The 15104-nt window shown below is 41.6% G+C and overlaps 1 protein-coding gene across 3 annotated transcripts in view; it reads right to left on the bottom strand.

The window, feature by feature from the left end:
- Positions 1-815: 815 nt before the first annotated feature.
- LPAR1 (lysophosphatidic acid receptor 1) overlaps positions 816-15104 on the bottom strand; it is a 72467-nt gene continuing 58178 nt past the window's right edge. For all 3 annotated transcript variants that reach the window (XM_050329406.1, XM_050329404.1, XM_050329405.1), the window contains exon 4: positions 816-6539. In XM_050329406.1, the coding sequence (XP_050185363.1) occupies positions 6238-6539 (302 nt within the window). In that variant the 3' untranslated portion in view covers positions 816-6237. The remainder of the gene's footprint in view (positions 6540-15104) is intronic.

Genomic DNA, 15104 nt, shown 5'->3' with positions numbered 1-15104 from the left:
ATCACCAGGATCTGGGAGATGAAAAAAATTGAACTCTCCTCTTTTTTTCATTTTTGTACTTAATAATGCCCCAAGCCATTAGGAACACCAACTTTATTTTCTTTCATTTGCTGAAGCAGACACTTGGCTTCTATCAGTGTGTAAGTGATCGGCTTCTCTAACAAAAGGCAGGGGGTTAATGAACACTTTATGTAACTCCTCTTGCCTTCAAAATGTGAAATAGGAGTTAGCATGTAAATGGCTTTAAATGAGCTATACTTTAGCGGCACTGAAATAATGCTTTTTATTTAATTTCTGCCTCCTTCCTATGGCTTTGCAGATGTGTGTGTGGACACATTCATTTCTATATATACGCCAACCAGCTTTGGTTTAGTCAATGAATGACCTTCTATGGTTAAAACTGTGGACACATTATAGGACAAAGATGTCTATGTATAGCAAAAAAGGAAAGTAAGGTAAAGGATGAAAGGAAGAGGAAGAAAACTGAGGAAGAGAGGAAAGAAGAGGGAAAGGGAAAAGAAGCAGCAGGTTTGTTTTCTCTACGCAGGAAATTTTTCTATATAGCAACTAGAGGAGGCCTGATGTTAATTGGTGTAAATATGGGCTTGAAAGGAAGGTGGGCAGGTAAGAATCAGAAACAGAATGTATTATTAAGTGATTTACTGGAAATAACCTGTCCCTTCCTTGTCCCTGTGTGTCAGCCCTCTGCCGTCTCTTGAAAGAGACCTGTGTCTCAGTCATGTTTTTTGAATAATTCCTCTCCACCTCCAAAATACCAGCTCTCCCAACAAAGGGTATTTCTTTCACACTCCATATTACACATGCCAAATACTTTATTGTACTAGATATAACCTCTAAACATTTACAGTAAGTGCACTTATAACAAAATTGTTTGCCAAGCCTTATTGGCTCTCTCTATACTTGTGAGTTACAAACACATCTTTATTTAAACAGGAAAACAAATGAACAGATTCCTGAGTCTCCCACATACACTTCTGGTTATCAGAAGTTTATCACAGGCAAACGGGAACATTTCATGGAGGCTCTTGTAAAAATGTTGGCAGCTATCAGTGGGTTGGATTTCTATGTACTGCAGGAGACAGCAGCATTGTTGAATATTGTTGTATTGTGTTTTGTTGTAGTTTTTAATTTTTGTTTGTTTTGTAGGGTTTCTGTTTGTTGACACTTTGTTTTATTTTGGTTTGGTTTGTTTTTTAGTATCAACCGCCTTTTTTCTCCTTGATAAACTTAAAAAACAGGAGCTGGGTAAACAGCTTCTTGGAAAATCCTCTATGACAGGAAAATGGGAGAAAAGATATGGGCACTTTTTTTTGAGGCACTGGACAGATGTGGGAGTTAGTGCTCTTTAAGCTATATGTCTTTTGGAAGTGGCCTTTCCAATCAAATGGTAAAGCCCAAGCAATTTATCTGAACAAATGAGATTGCAAGTTGCAAATCCCTTCCATACAGACATCAGTGTACAGTACAGACCAATGGCTAACAGCAAGAACTGGTTGGAAAGGACAAGATAGTACACTTGCAATAACAAGAAAGCCTTAAAGAGAACCAGAAAAAGGAAAAGCCTGTATTTGATTTGTGTTACTTCTGCACCAAGTGGAAAAAAAGCCAGTTCACTAAGGCTCACCTCTGTCGGCTCCATCCGGTCTTGTGGTCAGAAGGGACCCAAAAGGATGACAGGTACAACAGGGATGGAGTCATGCCTCTGCATGGGATGGGGACAATACCCTAGAGAAATGCCTTTGCCTGCTCTGCTTTGCATTGCCTTGATTCACACCAACTGAAAGACAGACCACAGGTGTTTGTATTCAAAGCCTCTCCTTCTGGGGGTGACCTTTTTAATTCCACCTGGGAAAAACAATCTGCTGGGTGGGCTTTTATTTATTTCACAGAAAAAGCTGTGTGGTTTCAGTCTGCGGACACCTACTGCAGTGAGAAGAGAGATCTGGCTCTGGTAGTGTCACAGACAGAAACCTCACTTGGCTTTACAGTAGTTAAGTATGGTATCTGGTAGCATACTTCTGGGGAAACACAGACATTCAGAAAAAGCTGCAAAACCTGCTTTAGAAGCGGAGCCCACTTGAGTTTCCCATGAAAAATTGCTCCTAGGATCCAGACTGGCCATGGCCAAATCCCTGGCCACCACAGAGGTGCAAACCAAAAGCCATACTACATGGAGTGACCTGGAAAGTATCATTTCAGTGAAATCCCATACTGGGTGAAATTGATGCTGGTATGGAAAAGTTACTCAGAAGGGGAAGCAGAACCAAGACACTGGACATAAAAACATGTCCTTTCCTGTTTGACATCCAAGTTACCCAGACTTAATTTGCACCATGAAGATAGCAACCATGCCCTTTCCTTTTCACCAAGTGACTACTATGAGTCTTTGTTGCCACATTGTTTAAACAGTGCCACAGCTGTGAATATTTAGGAAGGGCAATGTTGGATCTTGTGGCAACTATTCAAAAAACTCTGCTACTAGTACACTATGGACAGAAAGGTATGCTTAGTTTTAGGAATCACTGAAAAGGTCTTTATTTGGTCTGCCCTTTCTCCTATCTGCTGAGCTTTCAGTATCTCATTTAGAAGCCAGCCTGAAGCTACCATGATATTTCAGAACACACGGAACAAAAAAGGGTGTGACAAGAAAAGCACTGTGTCAAACATACGTAGAATATACTGGGTAAAATAGACTATACTTCCATAGAATATACTTTCAAATTTTACATGAAAGCTGTGCTTTTTTTTGACCAGTGAGTCACCCAGCCTCTTTCTATATAGCAACAGGGAATTAAAATTCTACTTAGTAGTCCTTCATTCAAAGGCCATTCTTTTCAATTAGTTTTCAGACTTGTGCTGCCTCTGAAAGAACGTGAAGTAGAAAAACACATTTTCCTTGACCTGCAAATGATTGCATCAACCATATTCCTTTTAATACACAACTCTCTACCACTACAGTTGCTGACACAAACACCATTACATTTGAACTTCAAGAGGATTTACTTGGACCAGGGGCAGCCAGCAACAGAAGAATTTTAATGACTGTGGGAGGATTGTTGGTATTTTAAGAAGTCTTCTAAAACCTTTTGAAGAATTCGAGATAAGTAAAATTAAGGGGGGCAATTTTTTTCCCTGAAGTAGTTTGTACTATGTTTTCACATAGCAGGAGTGAGTTCTATAACTGCACAATGAAGCTGGAAAGTCTGAACAGAGAAGTAAAACTTAAAAAAATTCGGAGACAAAAACAAATGGCAAGGGAACCATTCTAAAGAAGACAGCAAATGAACCCTTCTATTGCAGGCTCTGGTTTTTATTCTCTTTGCTCACCGCAGCTTTAATTTCACTAGCTTGCAAAGAACCACTCAGTTCACAGATCAGATTTCCCAAGGATATAGAGACAACATGTCAACAACACAAAGCACTAACTAAATTTTTAAAGAGCAGCCAAATGCTCAGTGAGTTCCTCTAGTGCAGTTGTAAAATGTTTGCCTCCTGTAGCCTTTGATCTAAAGCATTGCACTTCACTGTTTAGAAGACAACCACCTGCTGCCAGAAGTGCTCCTGGATTAATATACCTGACAACTGAAATTTAGCTGCTGCTAAGGGGTCAAAGGGTCCGGCTTCTCAAATTGTCCAGTGCCTCCTTGGAGAGGGGCTGATGAATGTACCTGGACAGCAACTGCCATCTGTTGCAATCACAGTGACAACAGAAAAGCCTCCTTGGGCATCCATCTTCACAAGGGGCCTCTGCACCCACCCACAATCTTGAATGATTGCACCCCTGGTTTGAATCATTCACCCATGGCTTCTCAAAACCCACTACACTTTGAGCAGGGTAAACTAGGGTGAATGATTTGCTGCTATTTTTTAACACCATCCCTCCTCAGCAGTATAAAGGACACTTGGAAAGGGCAACAACCTCCACCCAAAAAAAACCCAAAAAAGCTAAAATAAAGTGTCCACTATGTTCTCTTTTTTTTTGTGGGGATGATAGAGACAAGAAAAAGTGCTCTCACTGGATCCAAGAAAGAAAAAAAGTCCAAGCACTCTTGAGAAATAGAAATTGTTTTTCAGTCAGATGTCCCCTGTCTTTGGAGGCAGTCTACCCTCTTCTCTGTTCTGCTTACCTGCACTAGTTCAACCATCAAGCAGGCACTAAGAAAAAATGATGAGTGGATTAGCAAGCAGATGCTTTTTAAAGAATAAATTCATACAGCCTGTTCTTCTCTTTCTCAGTATGGTTATGTGAATAAAACCAAATCAACCTGTACATTCACTTGCTCTAAATACAGTCAGGAAAAAAAGAGCTGTTTTGCTGAAAGCAAGTGTTTATATTAAAAACCTTGGTCAGTTGGCAGATAATGTTATGTTTATCCATTCTGCCTACTCCACCTTGCACAATGTCCACACAAATCAGCTTGACAGTCAGGTGATTTCACTTTTCCTGAAAGCAGCATCAAAAATCTCACTTTATTCAGTGGAGGCAAGTTTTGTTCACTTGTTTCTCTTCCCTCCCTCAGCAAGAAACTGCCTGTTCCAAGCAATTTTATGCATCCTCAAAGCAAGAGATGCTAAAAACACTGGATTTTGCTGGGCTGACTCTCTCCCCTCCATTTCTTCCGTGCCCAAATGGGAGAACATTGTTCCCTAAGTAACGTTTCACTAGGGTACACTGAAGGATATACATCTCTGATTTTGTTGTGTGGTTTTTCTGGGGGGTGTTTATTTTTTTGTTGGGTGTTGGGGGTTTTTTTTTTGTATAGAGGCAAATGACAATGAGGAAAATGGCCCCAGGAATTTACTCTTGATATATTTTACATTGGTAGGAGAACATACAGTTTCACAGAGAAAGGTCCCAAGTTTTTTATCAGCAAGATCCCACCTTTGCTCACATTTAACCCTGTTAAGCAATTTTGTTTCATGTCAGTGATTCTTGGCAACTGATATTCACATGAGTACCATTTCTCTTCAAAACAGTCTGGTATGAAAAAGTCCACCTGTTAACTTAGCTATTTATAGCAATGTGCGTGTGTGCCTATTATCTGTAGCATGGTCCAGTCATTTGCAGTAGATGACTACGTTGTAAAGTCTTGACTTCACAAAATAAAATTGTACCTTGGTTCTTAGTGGCTCACTGCTTTTGAAGTGAAGGGTATATAATTTAAAAGATACCCTACAAATATTTCTCAGTGCAAAAATGCAAAAGGTGTTTAGTTTTCAATTACAAGAAAAGGTCTATAAAAACTTATACTGTTTTTCACATTAAAAATGCTTATGCTTTTTGCCATAAACAAGAAAAACGTTCCAATGCCATAAATACATTTTTTTAATCTACCAACCTGATTGCAGCCCATTAAGAGCCCTAGGGATGTGTTCTACTTTAAGAACTTGTCCATAAAAAACTTGGTACCCCTCACGTTACACATTTCATACTGCATTTCAAAGAAGAATCTTATATACATTGTGACTAAAGTACTGTTTATTTCATAATCTAAACAAACATTGGAATACAGTCTATGCTTTTCTACTTTCCTGCAGACTTTACAAAGAGCTTTTTTTTTCATAATTAAAACAATCTGCATACACACAGAACATGCATTCTCTAACGCCAGTAATGAAGGTAAGAAGAGTCAGTTTCCATCATCTTCCTGTTGCCTGTGTTAGAAAAAATACTTTTGTTTTTACTGAAGTTATGGCAGTGTGGCTACGGATACAAAGACTAGAGCACAGTTTTACTCCCTGCACAGAAAACGTTCATCACAAGCATGCTGATGGTGATACATATTACATGTCTATTAAATGATAGGCATAATTTTATCCCCTTTACTCCCTTTTTAAAAATACTAAGTGGCTACATGTAAATGCAGTGAAGCAGTTATAAGCTTAATTAATCAGAGTTGATTCAGACTGGCACCAAGATGCGCGAAGTCCAACAAAGTCTCAGCAAAGCTTTCCATGGGCTATCAATGACCTCCGCCTCAAGGCATCTACCTTCTACTTTATTTTAAAGTAGAAATCAAAGGCCTTGCAGCCTGGCCAGTCCTGTGGACGGGGTGGTCTGCACTGGTGTGCCAGGCTCCCTGGAAAAGATGCACTTGTAGTCCATTAGTGTTTAAGAAAACGTTGTAAGTGGGTTACCTTCCCTGGGCCCATGCACCCACCCCGCTCTGTGGTGTAGCCTGCTGCTCTTTGTCGGTCACGTGGCTGGCTGTGGTTTTACACCACAGAGTGGTCGTTGCTGTGGACACCAGCCAAGATAGTGTGGTTGAGCGAGGATGCTGACCGATCCGAGCCTTCAGTGGGGCCGTTGGCGCTCTCACTACGCTGGCAGCAGAGGATCTGCTTGAAGGTTGCGCTCATTTCCTTGTCCCGGTAGGAGTAGATGATGGGGTTCATGGCAGAGTTGAACTCGGCCAGGAGCAGGAAGAATTTTTCATAGGCCAGGACGTTGCACTGGGGACAGCAAACATCAAGGAGCAGCAAGACTAATCCTGGGGTCCAGCAGATTATGAAAGCACCTAGGAAGACAAAGAGTGGACAAAACACAACAAACCCCACAAATATACTAATGCACCATTACTCGTCAAAATACCACAAGAAGTACCCAGCTGGAAGTGGCAATGGTTAATTTTCTCTTTCTAGGGCATCTTTCCCACACTCTTTCTTCACTGACCTGATGAGAAGGATGCCTTTCAAAGATCTGTAAATGGTTATGGGAAGCACATCAAAAGAGCAAGGCACACCCCCATGCCCCATCCCCACCCTCCTCACCATCTGAAACTCTTCTTGGCAAATACATTTGCATTTAAAGTTGATAATGAGGAACATTTTTTCCCTTTAGCTAGAGACCTCTGACTAATCAATCTCTTGATCAGGAGAAACAATGCGGCAATTTACTTCTCAAACTAATAACAACAAAGAAAACCTTTCTGTGAGTGCTGTGACTGAAGCATCATTAATAGAAAAAGAGTGCAGGCAGCAATTCTCAAGAAAAAGAAAGCCTGGGTCTTGTTAATCCATTGCAGCCTCACTATGTAATGGAAAGTCCTAAACACACATCCTTCTTGCACTGAAATGCCGTCCTTCAACAGATCTTTTCTTAGGGCTCTATTCAATTGAAATTCAGAGGCTCCTCAGGCTTCAATAGTGTCAAAGCCAAAGAGCCTTACCCCTCCTCCTTTCTCTGTTTTGCAAAGCTGAGGAGAACAAAGCCCAGAATAAAATTTAGAGTTCAATGCAGAAATGAAATCTAATGCCTGGTACTTTATTGGGAATACTGAATTAAAGGAAGGTGCTAACTCCTTCCAAGGTTAGAGGAGTTTTATGTATAAGCACTGCTGGGGAAGTCCTTACACACCAATCATGTCAGAATGAAGATGGGGCTCCTGTGATTTTCCTGGCTGAGATGTTTGACTGAAGTGGAAACCAGTCTTACCACCAGTGAGCAGGATTAGCGCAGGCAGCAGCAATAAGGGCTTCCCAGCACTAACCATTGGGCACTGTTTTCAAACTGGTTCTCCTGTCATTTTTGGTACTTAGTTGTTAACGTACTGCTCCTGTTTTTAATTCAGTTATGTTCTCTGCAGGTCTAGCAGCTCACTCAGGTCATTCCCATAGCATACAGACTTTTCGCCATGCCTGTCAAGAAGGTGCCAGCTATTTTCAGTTTAGGCAGTGATGACTGTAAACTATGCAGACACCTTTATGTTAGGATAACAAATATACATTGATCAAATAGAATAATGTTTTCTGGAGGGCTTTGCAAACATGCAGGGTGTGCCAGGTGACAAGACATTGGCTTTTCCATACCAAAAAGCATCCCCAAGCTGAGCTTGCTCGCAACTATTGGTGCCACAGTGCCACTCTATGCCTGTCAGTTTGCTGACCAACAAAGCGGGCCAAGGGAAAGAAGCTGGGAGGCAAACTACCAGCTTCCAGTGCAAAGCACTGAATCCTTTGACCAAGTGACTGTTAGGGTCTGGTAGCAATCTTACAGCATGGGGAGGATGAAACTCTCCCATGCCGAGGTGCCATTAAACACATGAATCCACCTCACAACTTTTGTCGGCAGCTCTTTTGGATTCCAGCAGCCCTAGAAAAGAGTACCTGAAACCCATGCAAAGGACTAGAGTCTTTTGTCTTTTCATTGTCCCTGCTCCCATAAGCGTAGAAAACTGCATCTCTTTATTTGCAGAACTGTCTGTGTTGATAATGAGTCCACCCTCTGCATGGAGATGCTCTGCTGAGCTGGTTTCTGCAGAAACCAAGCCAATCATTCAAATTCAACCACTCACTGCTGAAACTGTACATGTTGTATTCAGCCTCCTAGCTAGTGAGGCAGCGGTGGACTTTGTTCTAGCTTGAGCATGTATTTTCTTCATTATAGGCTGCCTTGGGAAAACAACATCAGAGGCGGGAACACTGCAAGTCATGCAATCTACATTCAAGGACAAAAGACAATGACAGCATCCTCACCAGGCCTGCAGCAGAAAAGTCCAGTGTGGGAACAATGGAACTGACAGGAAAGCTCTCCTAGTGTTGTTCAAAGTTGCAATTGAAAGCTTCCAATTTTCTGACTTCTTTTTTTTTTTTTTTTAAATCTGTTGTTGAGAAACAACAGAACATTCTATTGACATAATTTCTGATGTATTAAAAACAGCAACAAGAAGCTGTATGGCTGGAATTTGCTCCTGAGAAAGGACCAAAGTTATCATGAAAAATCCACCTGCAACCCACTGCACTGAACACTGGTCTCAAGTGGAGTTTCTGAGCCTTTCTGGGGTATCTCAGATAGGTCTGATAACCTATGTGCCGAGACTTGATTGGCTGCACTCAAGAAAATGTGGACTGTAATTGAGCAAGCAACTAAATGTGTACCTCATGCTACGCTGAAAAATGGTAAAAACAAAAGGGTTGCCTTCCCAGCCAGCTCTGGAAGGAAGTCACTGTTGTGCAAGTTGTCATCTTGCTGCTCATGCCTAGCCTGGAGCTGAGTCAAGAAGTCCATGCTGTCCAGCTCCAGACCTGCTTGGGTAACATGGGCTTTTCCACTGCCCCGGCCCCCATTCTCAGACCAGGCTGACTTTCCAATTCCTTTCCTCCATGAGACAGCAGTGTCTAGTAGGGGAGCACACAACACCCAGGACCACATCTTTGTGCAAGCAGGGCTTCCTTCAAGCTTCTGAACAGACTGCTCACTTGATATTGGGAAGTAAAAGCCATTGAAGCCAGCCCCATTCAGTCTAGTGAGTTTTGGATTACTTTAGCCCCTGGGATTTTCCTAGCAAAACTTCCCACCATGCTAATGGCTCCAGCAGTTTATTAAGTGCTTGCAAATGGTGACACAAAAAATGCCTCAGGTTTGCTCACTTGTTATGTAACTGTTAATACCCTAGAAAATACTGGAAAGCATCACTCATGATAAGGACATTTTTGAGTCAGGTACAATGCAAGGAACACCAAAATGCCATGCTCTTATTACTTCAGATTTAGGAAAGTTCATCTGTTAACCATGGAAAGAAAACAAAGCTTTTTTTCTTTTTTTTTTTCTTCTTACTTGGAATATTTGTCAAAATAAGTTAAAACTGAGGTTAAATTCTTCTCCTCACAAAAATGTGTTGTGCATTGATTTCACCAAGAATGAAGATCTAAAAATATCACATCTAATAAAACAGTGATATCCAAAAGCTTCCTGCTGCCATACTCTGGAAAGCCTTAAGCCTACACCAAAACCTTGACGTATTTTTCTGCTCAGTAACAGAAGTGAGAACAGCCTAAAGAACAGTGTTAGTAATTTTCAGGTACATCTTAACTTTTTACAAACTCGGTCAAACCCAGGTTACAATTACATACAAAGCAGATCTGCTGCAGCTGGTGAACTGAATCTTTGTGGATATGCCACTGTCATAACATGGCACTAGGAGAGTTCAACATGCATGAATCAAAATGCAGATTGTATGTCCTTGGGTGGCTGAAAAGCACTGTTGCCTTGAGAGAGAGCACTCTGGGATCATCTCCAGCTCTGGCAGTCCTTACAAGGCACTGGCACTGCGTGAAGCTGAAGAAGCTGCTCACTTGCAGCTGCACCCTATGGTGCATGGCCAAGGTCTGCCCTGAGGGTCTGGCCACAGAGGGCTGGGTGAGGAAGAAATGCCCATCAGGGTGAGGGTGAATGGCTAGCCATTAGACAGGAAATCTTAAAGGGAACCAGAGAAATGGCACTTAAAATTTTAAGGACACAAGATGAAAAGGATCCTTTTGGACCGAGACCCATGTTTTACAGCAGGAAACATGAGTTACAATAAAGCGTTTATGACACTAATTTAATTTGCTGATGCTGTGTGATACCTCTCACTAAGGATTGAAACTCCAACTCCTTGTGCATTGTCTGTCTTGCAGAGCTGTGGCTGAAATACACTGGGGGCTTTTCAATGACCATGATGTGACTACATCACATCTGTCTTGAGCTTACATCTGGTGCACCAGTGCAGATTGTCTTTCCATGGTAGCTGGATGCTTAGAAACCCCTGGGTAAGACTGACATGGTCCTACAGCAAGATTTGATTGCAAAAGAGTAAAAAATGTTGGAGGCAGTAGGCATACAAAGCCAACCATGATAAATCACACAAAAATGAGTGAGTAGAAGAACAAAAGAGAAAACAACTCCAAAAAAACAGCAGCAGAAAAGAAATAAACTACACAAGCATAAACACTGATGAACCAGTCACTCATTACTAGGATACCAGACTAGATGGCTACTCACGAAACCTCTTGTGTTAGCAGGCGAAGTGTTTCCTAAGCAGCACATTTTTTTTTTTTTTTTTTTTTTTTTTTTTTTTTGGCTTTTGCCTTGGATAGCCTAAGTCTGTGTTTATTCCATGAACATTTATTTTCCTCTAACTCAAAGCAGCAAAATAAAAGAAGCACTTCCACTTCTGCCAAGTCACACACTTTCTGTCCCTCGGAGGATCTGGAAGGATGCAGCTCTTTGTCAATACACACCTATTCTGAAACACCCTTTTTCTCCTGCTTAACCATATAGTGTCCTTTTCATGTGCCCTCTTCTATTCATCTTGTGTGTTAACCCTGACTTAGTGATTTCTGGCATGGGCTCACGTTCCCCTGCAAATTCTGCATGGAGGGGAAAAATATTGAAAGGGCCTCTTTTAGGGAGTGAGAGGAGAGAAGGAAAAAAATATCTCTCTTGTGTTTGCAGTTTTATTAAGATTACAGAAACAGAATGAGGCCCTATCATATCAAAGACAGAAAAAGTCCATTCCAGCTGAACTGCAGGATCACTTATAATCTGCTTCTGTTGCCCACCTGCTCTTGTCCACCTGTTATCCTCTCCAAATCCCCTCCTGCCCTCAGAATGGCACTTGTGGCAGGCAGCTGCACCACCACTTCCTCTGGGAGAATGGTGATTGAGAGAAGAAAGGACACTGAGCATCACTGTTATCAGTGTTACCAACAGGGGGAAGGGTTTTTCTTCAGGCTGAAAGCAATGCTATGGGGGGATGATTTGTTTTATTTAACAAAACCATAGCCAAAAACGGTTACAGAAATGCCCGTCATTTTCCACATCCTGGTGCAATCCCACCCTCATCAGGGAAAGCCATTTGCTATGCTAGCTGAGGAGCAAGCTCATCAGCTGCAACACAACTGCGCTCCTTCATGTCCTAGCCATCTGCAAGCTGTATCAATGACCCTCCTTATCACAGTGAGCATTATGTTGTGAATAGCATGAATAGAGAGAAGTACCGCATGCAATAGATGCAGTAGTGCTTATTTACAACTATGTATTGTTTTCCCTTGACACAAATATTAGAGCATGAAATCTAAAAATGAATCTGAATTATTATATATGCAAACGATCGTGAAGATCATTTATCGTGCTGTAAACATATAGATGTAGGAGTAGTTCTTCTAATTCTGGTCTGACATAATTTTCCCCAGTTTTTCCACAATATTAGTACAATATAGCTGATAGTTCTTGGTGGATGAAAACACAGATGTTGCTGGGTTTTACAGTTTCTGCTGGAAATAATTAAAATTGGCGTAATGTTTTCTTCCACCCATGGAATTTTCATGTGAAGAAATAAAATGTGACTACCACAATATGGATCAGATTAATAAATGTAAAATAATCATATGCTAAACTTGGAAAATTCTGCAGAATTTCATATATGAAAGGCTTGCCTCTCCATCCACAGATGGCAAAACACTTGAGGAGGATGACAGTGACAGAAAGTCCTTGAAAAATTCCCCAGGTGGGAGAGAGCAGCCTACAGGGTACCAGTAAAAATGGCCTTGTTGAAAATGGTGATATCAAAACGGCCTCATTTATTGAAGGTGTCTTTATTCAAGGAAGCTGTATGAATTCTGAATGAGTGAGAGATTCATAGCACTACTCCTGCAGTTTTCATCTGAGTGCAAAATGCTGCCTTCTCTGACAAATGTCTGGAAGACTTTAACACTGTGGGCACCTTTGGGTTTCAAACCAAAAATTTCTCTGGTGGGACTGTTTGTGAAAGAAAGAGGGGATATTTCTAGCAGTGTAAAACAGGATATAAGAAACAAAGCAAAGGTAGATAAAATCTACATTCATATTCATGAAACACATATACTTCTCTAAGATTTGAAGCAGGAGGAGGTGAGCCCATAAGGGAAAATACTCAACTAGGGGGCATATGGGAGGAGCTGGGTGGTATGAGCCATCAGCTTGTCTCTAACCACACTGTACCCCATCTCTGGGGATCCCTGTTCTAGTCTCCAATGAGCTGAGCAGCTTATAGACAAAATCCTGACCTCAGCTTTACCAAGTATCTGAACTCCACATGAAAAGGTTTGTCAGATGTTTGAGCCTACTGCACCCATGATTTGTAAAGGGATTTTAAAAGAAACTGTTTCTGCTAGTATTGCATCCAATCACTGATTTCCTATCTTCTGCACAGCTACACACACATGCACAGTCCATCCTCTTCCTGAATCCTGTTCTGACAATCTGAGCTGTCAAGTTTGGTCAGACTTTGCACAAAATAATGGCTGGACCATGTAGGAACAGAGAAATCATGTCTTGCTCAAAAACATATTTCCTCTTCCCAGCAGGAATACAGAATGTGTCTGCTTCAAACATCTGTCTTCACCTGTCTGCACAGAATTTATTTGGTGTTTTAGGCATGGTTACCTTTATCACCAAATCACCCCTTCTCTGAGGAATCTGTCTGCTTCCAAGTTGAAACATTTATCTGGTTTAAAACATGTAAATGACTGACCATGAAAGCAGCCTTGGAGCTCTGCCTATGCTCTGGCTGGGCTGGGAGAGCAGCAAGACTTGACCACAAAGAGTGATGTCCAATGTGTGTTACCATCACCTCATTCTGGGCCTTAATATTTAGTATTTCACCTGTGTCTGTTCATCTGTCCAATCCTCATTAACTTTATTATTTTCAGACAAAATAAATAAAAAATGCTTCCTAAATGGACATACAGTCTTGACCACAACTGATACTTCTGCTGGCACATAGACCAGGCTACAGATCTGGCTTCTGCTCTACCTGTCCTCTTCTAATGCTCACATCACTTACATTGCTCCTGACAATTTATCATTTAAATACTCACAAATTCTTTGCTGAAATCTTTAGGTCAAAGCCTTTCTTTTAAACCAGACACACTTTGGCATCTACAAGTGCTACACTTGCTACACATAGAGCCAGCTGAAGAGACACCTGAGCCATCGTGGTGTTTCACAGGGTGCTGAGAACAGCCATTAGCCAACAACTCGATTGGCACCACTTGTTGCATGACTACCATCTCTGAGCATAGAGATTCTCAGACTGAAAGTACCTGTGGTCAGTGGGACCACATCTACAGCCATCAGGCCCTCCCTTATCTCCGGGGGACCAATGCCTTTTGTCTTCTCTTCCTGCTTCAGTTTATAAGTCCAGACTAGAGGTGATGAAGAGCAGATTTCCCTCAGCAGGACTTGTAAATAGGCGCTGGGGGTGTCTTTTGTGAGCAGCACTTTGTGGTTACTGCCCTGAGTGCTTGCTGCCATGTGCTGGAGGAAGGCTATGCTGACACTTGGCCTCTGACTTTCCTTCTGAAGATGGTATCTGCTGTGTGTCTTCCTAACTGGGTGCTAAGCAGCCTTTCCCTGGAGCTTGGCACCAGCTGTGGATGTTTACGGTACCACAGGGGTCTCCAAGGACTTGCATATCCCCGTAGTATTTGAGGCTTTTGCAGTTTGAAACAGCAAATAGATAGAAAAGCCTGGGGGGGACTGAACACTAAACAAGACAAACTGGAGAGAAAATGAGACTGGACAGTAGCAAGCTGCCAGAACTGACTGCTTATTTCATGGGTGCTCATCAAACACTAGCCCAGGTTAACGATCTCTTTATGCCATTCCCTGCCTGATGCTCACAGTCCTCCAAAATGTGTTTACTGGTCTGTGGCCAGCTGATCCAGCTGCCCCCAAGTATTCCATAACTGGCATGTCTGAAGGAGAACTCAAGGGCTAAAGGAAATGGAGGAGACCAGGACTGTTTTTCAACCAACACCTGCAAATCAAAGGTGTTTGAATAGTCCCTGTTTCACAAATACACTTGTAATGGTTTTAAAGAATACATTGCAAAGACAGCATGTGCAGAACACTTTCTAAAAGTAAAAGCAAAACCTTGAGCCCATGGCAATTTATCTGCATGTATCTGAATCCCTCAAATCAAGGGAAACTGAACTTATCACTGATCTAGTGGACTGCAGGAGAGAGACGGTGCACTGCTCCCCTGCAAAGGGAGAAACTAAGCCTTTTATCTATAAAAAGCACTTTAGACAAAAACAGGAAATCATTAAATGCCAATGGTCAGGATTCCAACTGATTTCTAAATTCATAAAGATATGTGAAGCTAATTTCTGAATAAAAGCTTAGCTGTTGCCAAAGAAATCTGAGTATTTATCTCTGTGTAAAGACAAACATGGAGTTTCTCTGTTGCCAAAAAACCTGACACACAGAGGAAAACTGGTGTATTTTCAACTTTTGAGCATACTAGACAAGCCCTTATGCCCATTTTGGAACACAAATG

Source organism: Myiozetetes cayanensis, unplaced genomic scaffold (assembly GCF_022539395.1).
Source record: "Myiozetetes cayanensis isolate MyiCay16 unplaced genomic scaffold, myiCay2020 scf4, whole genome shotgun sequence".
Taxonomy (NCBI): domain Eukaryota; kingdom Metazoa; phylum Chordata; class Aves; order Passeriformes; family Tyrannidae; genus Myiozetetes; species Myiozetetes cayanensis.
This window is presented reverse-complemented; position numbering and strand designations above follow the sequence as displayed.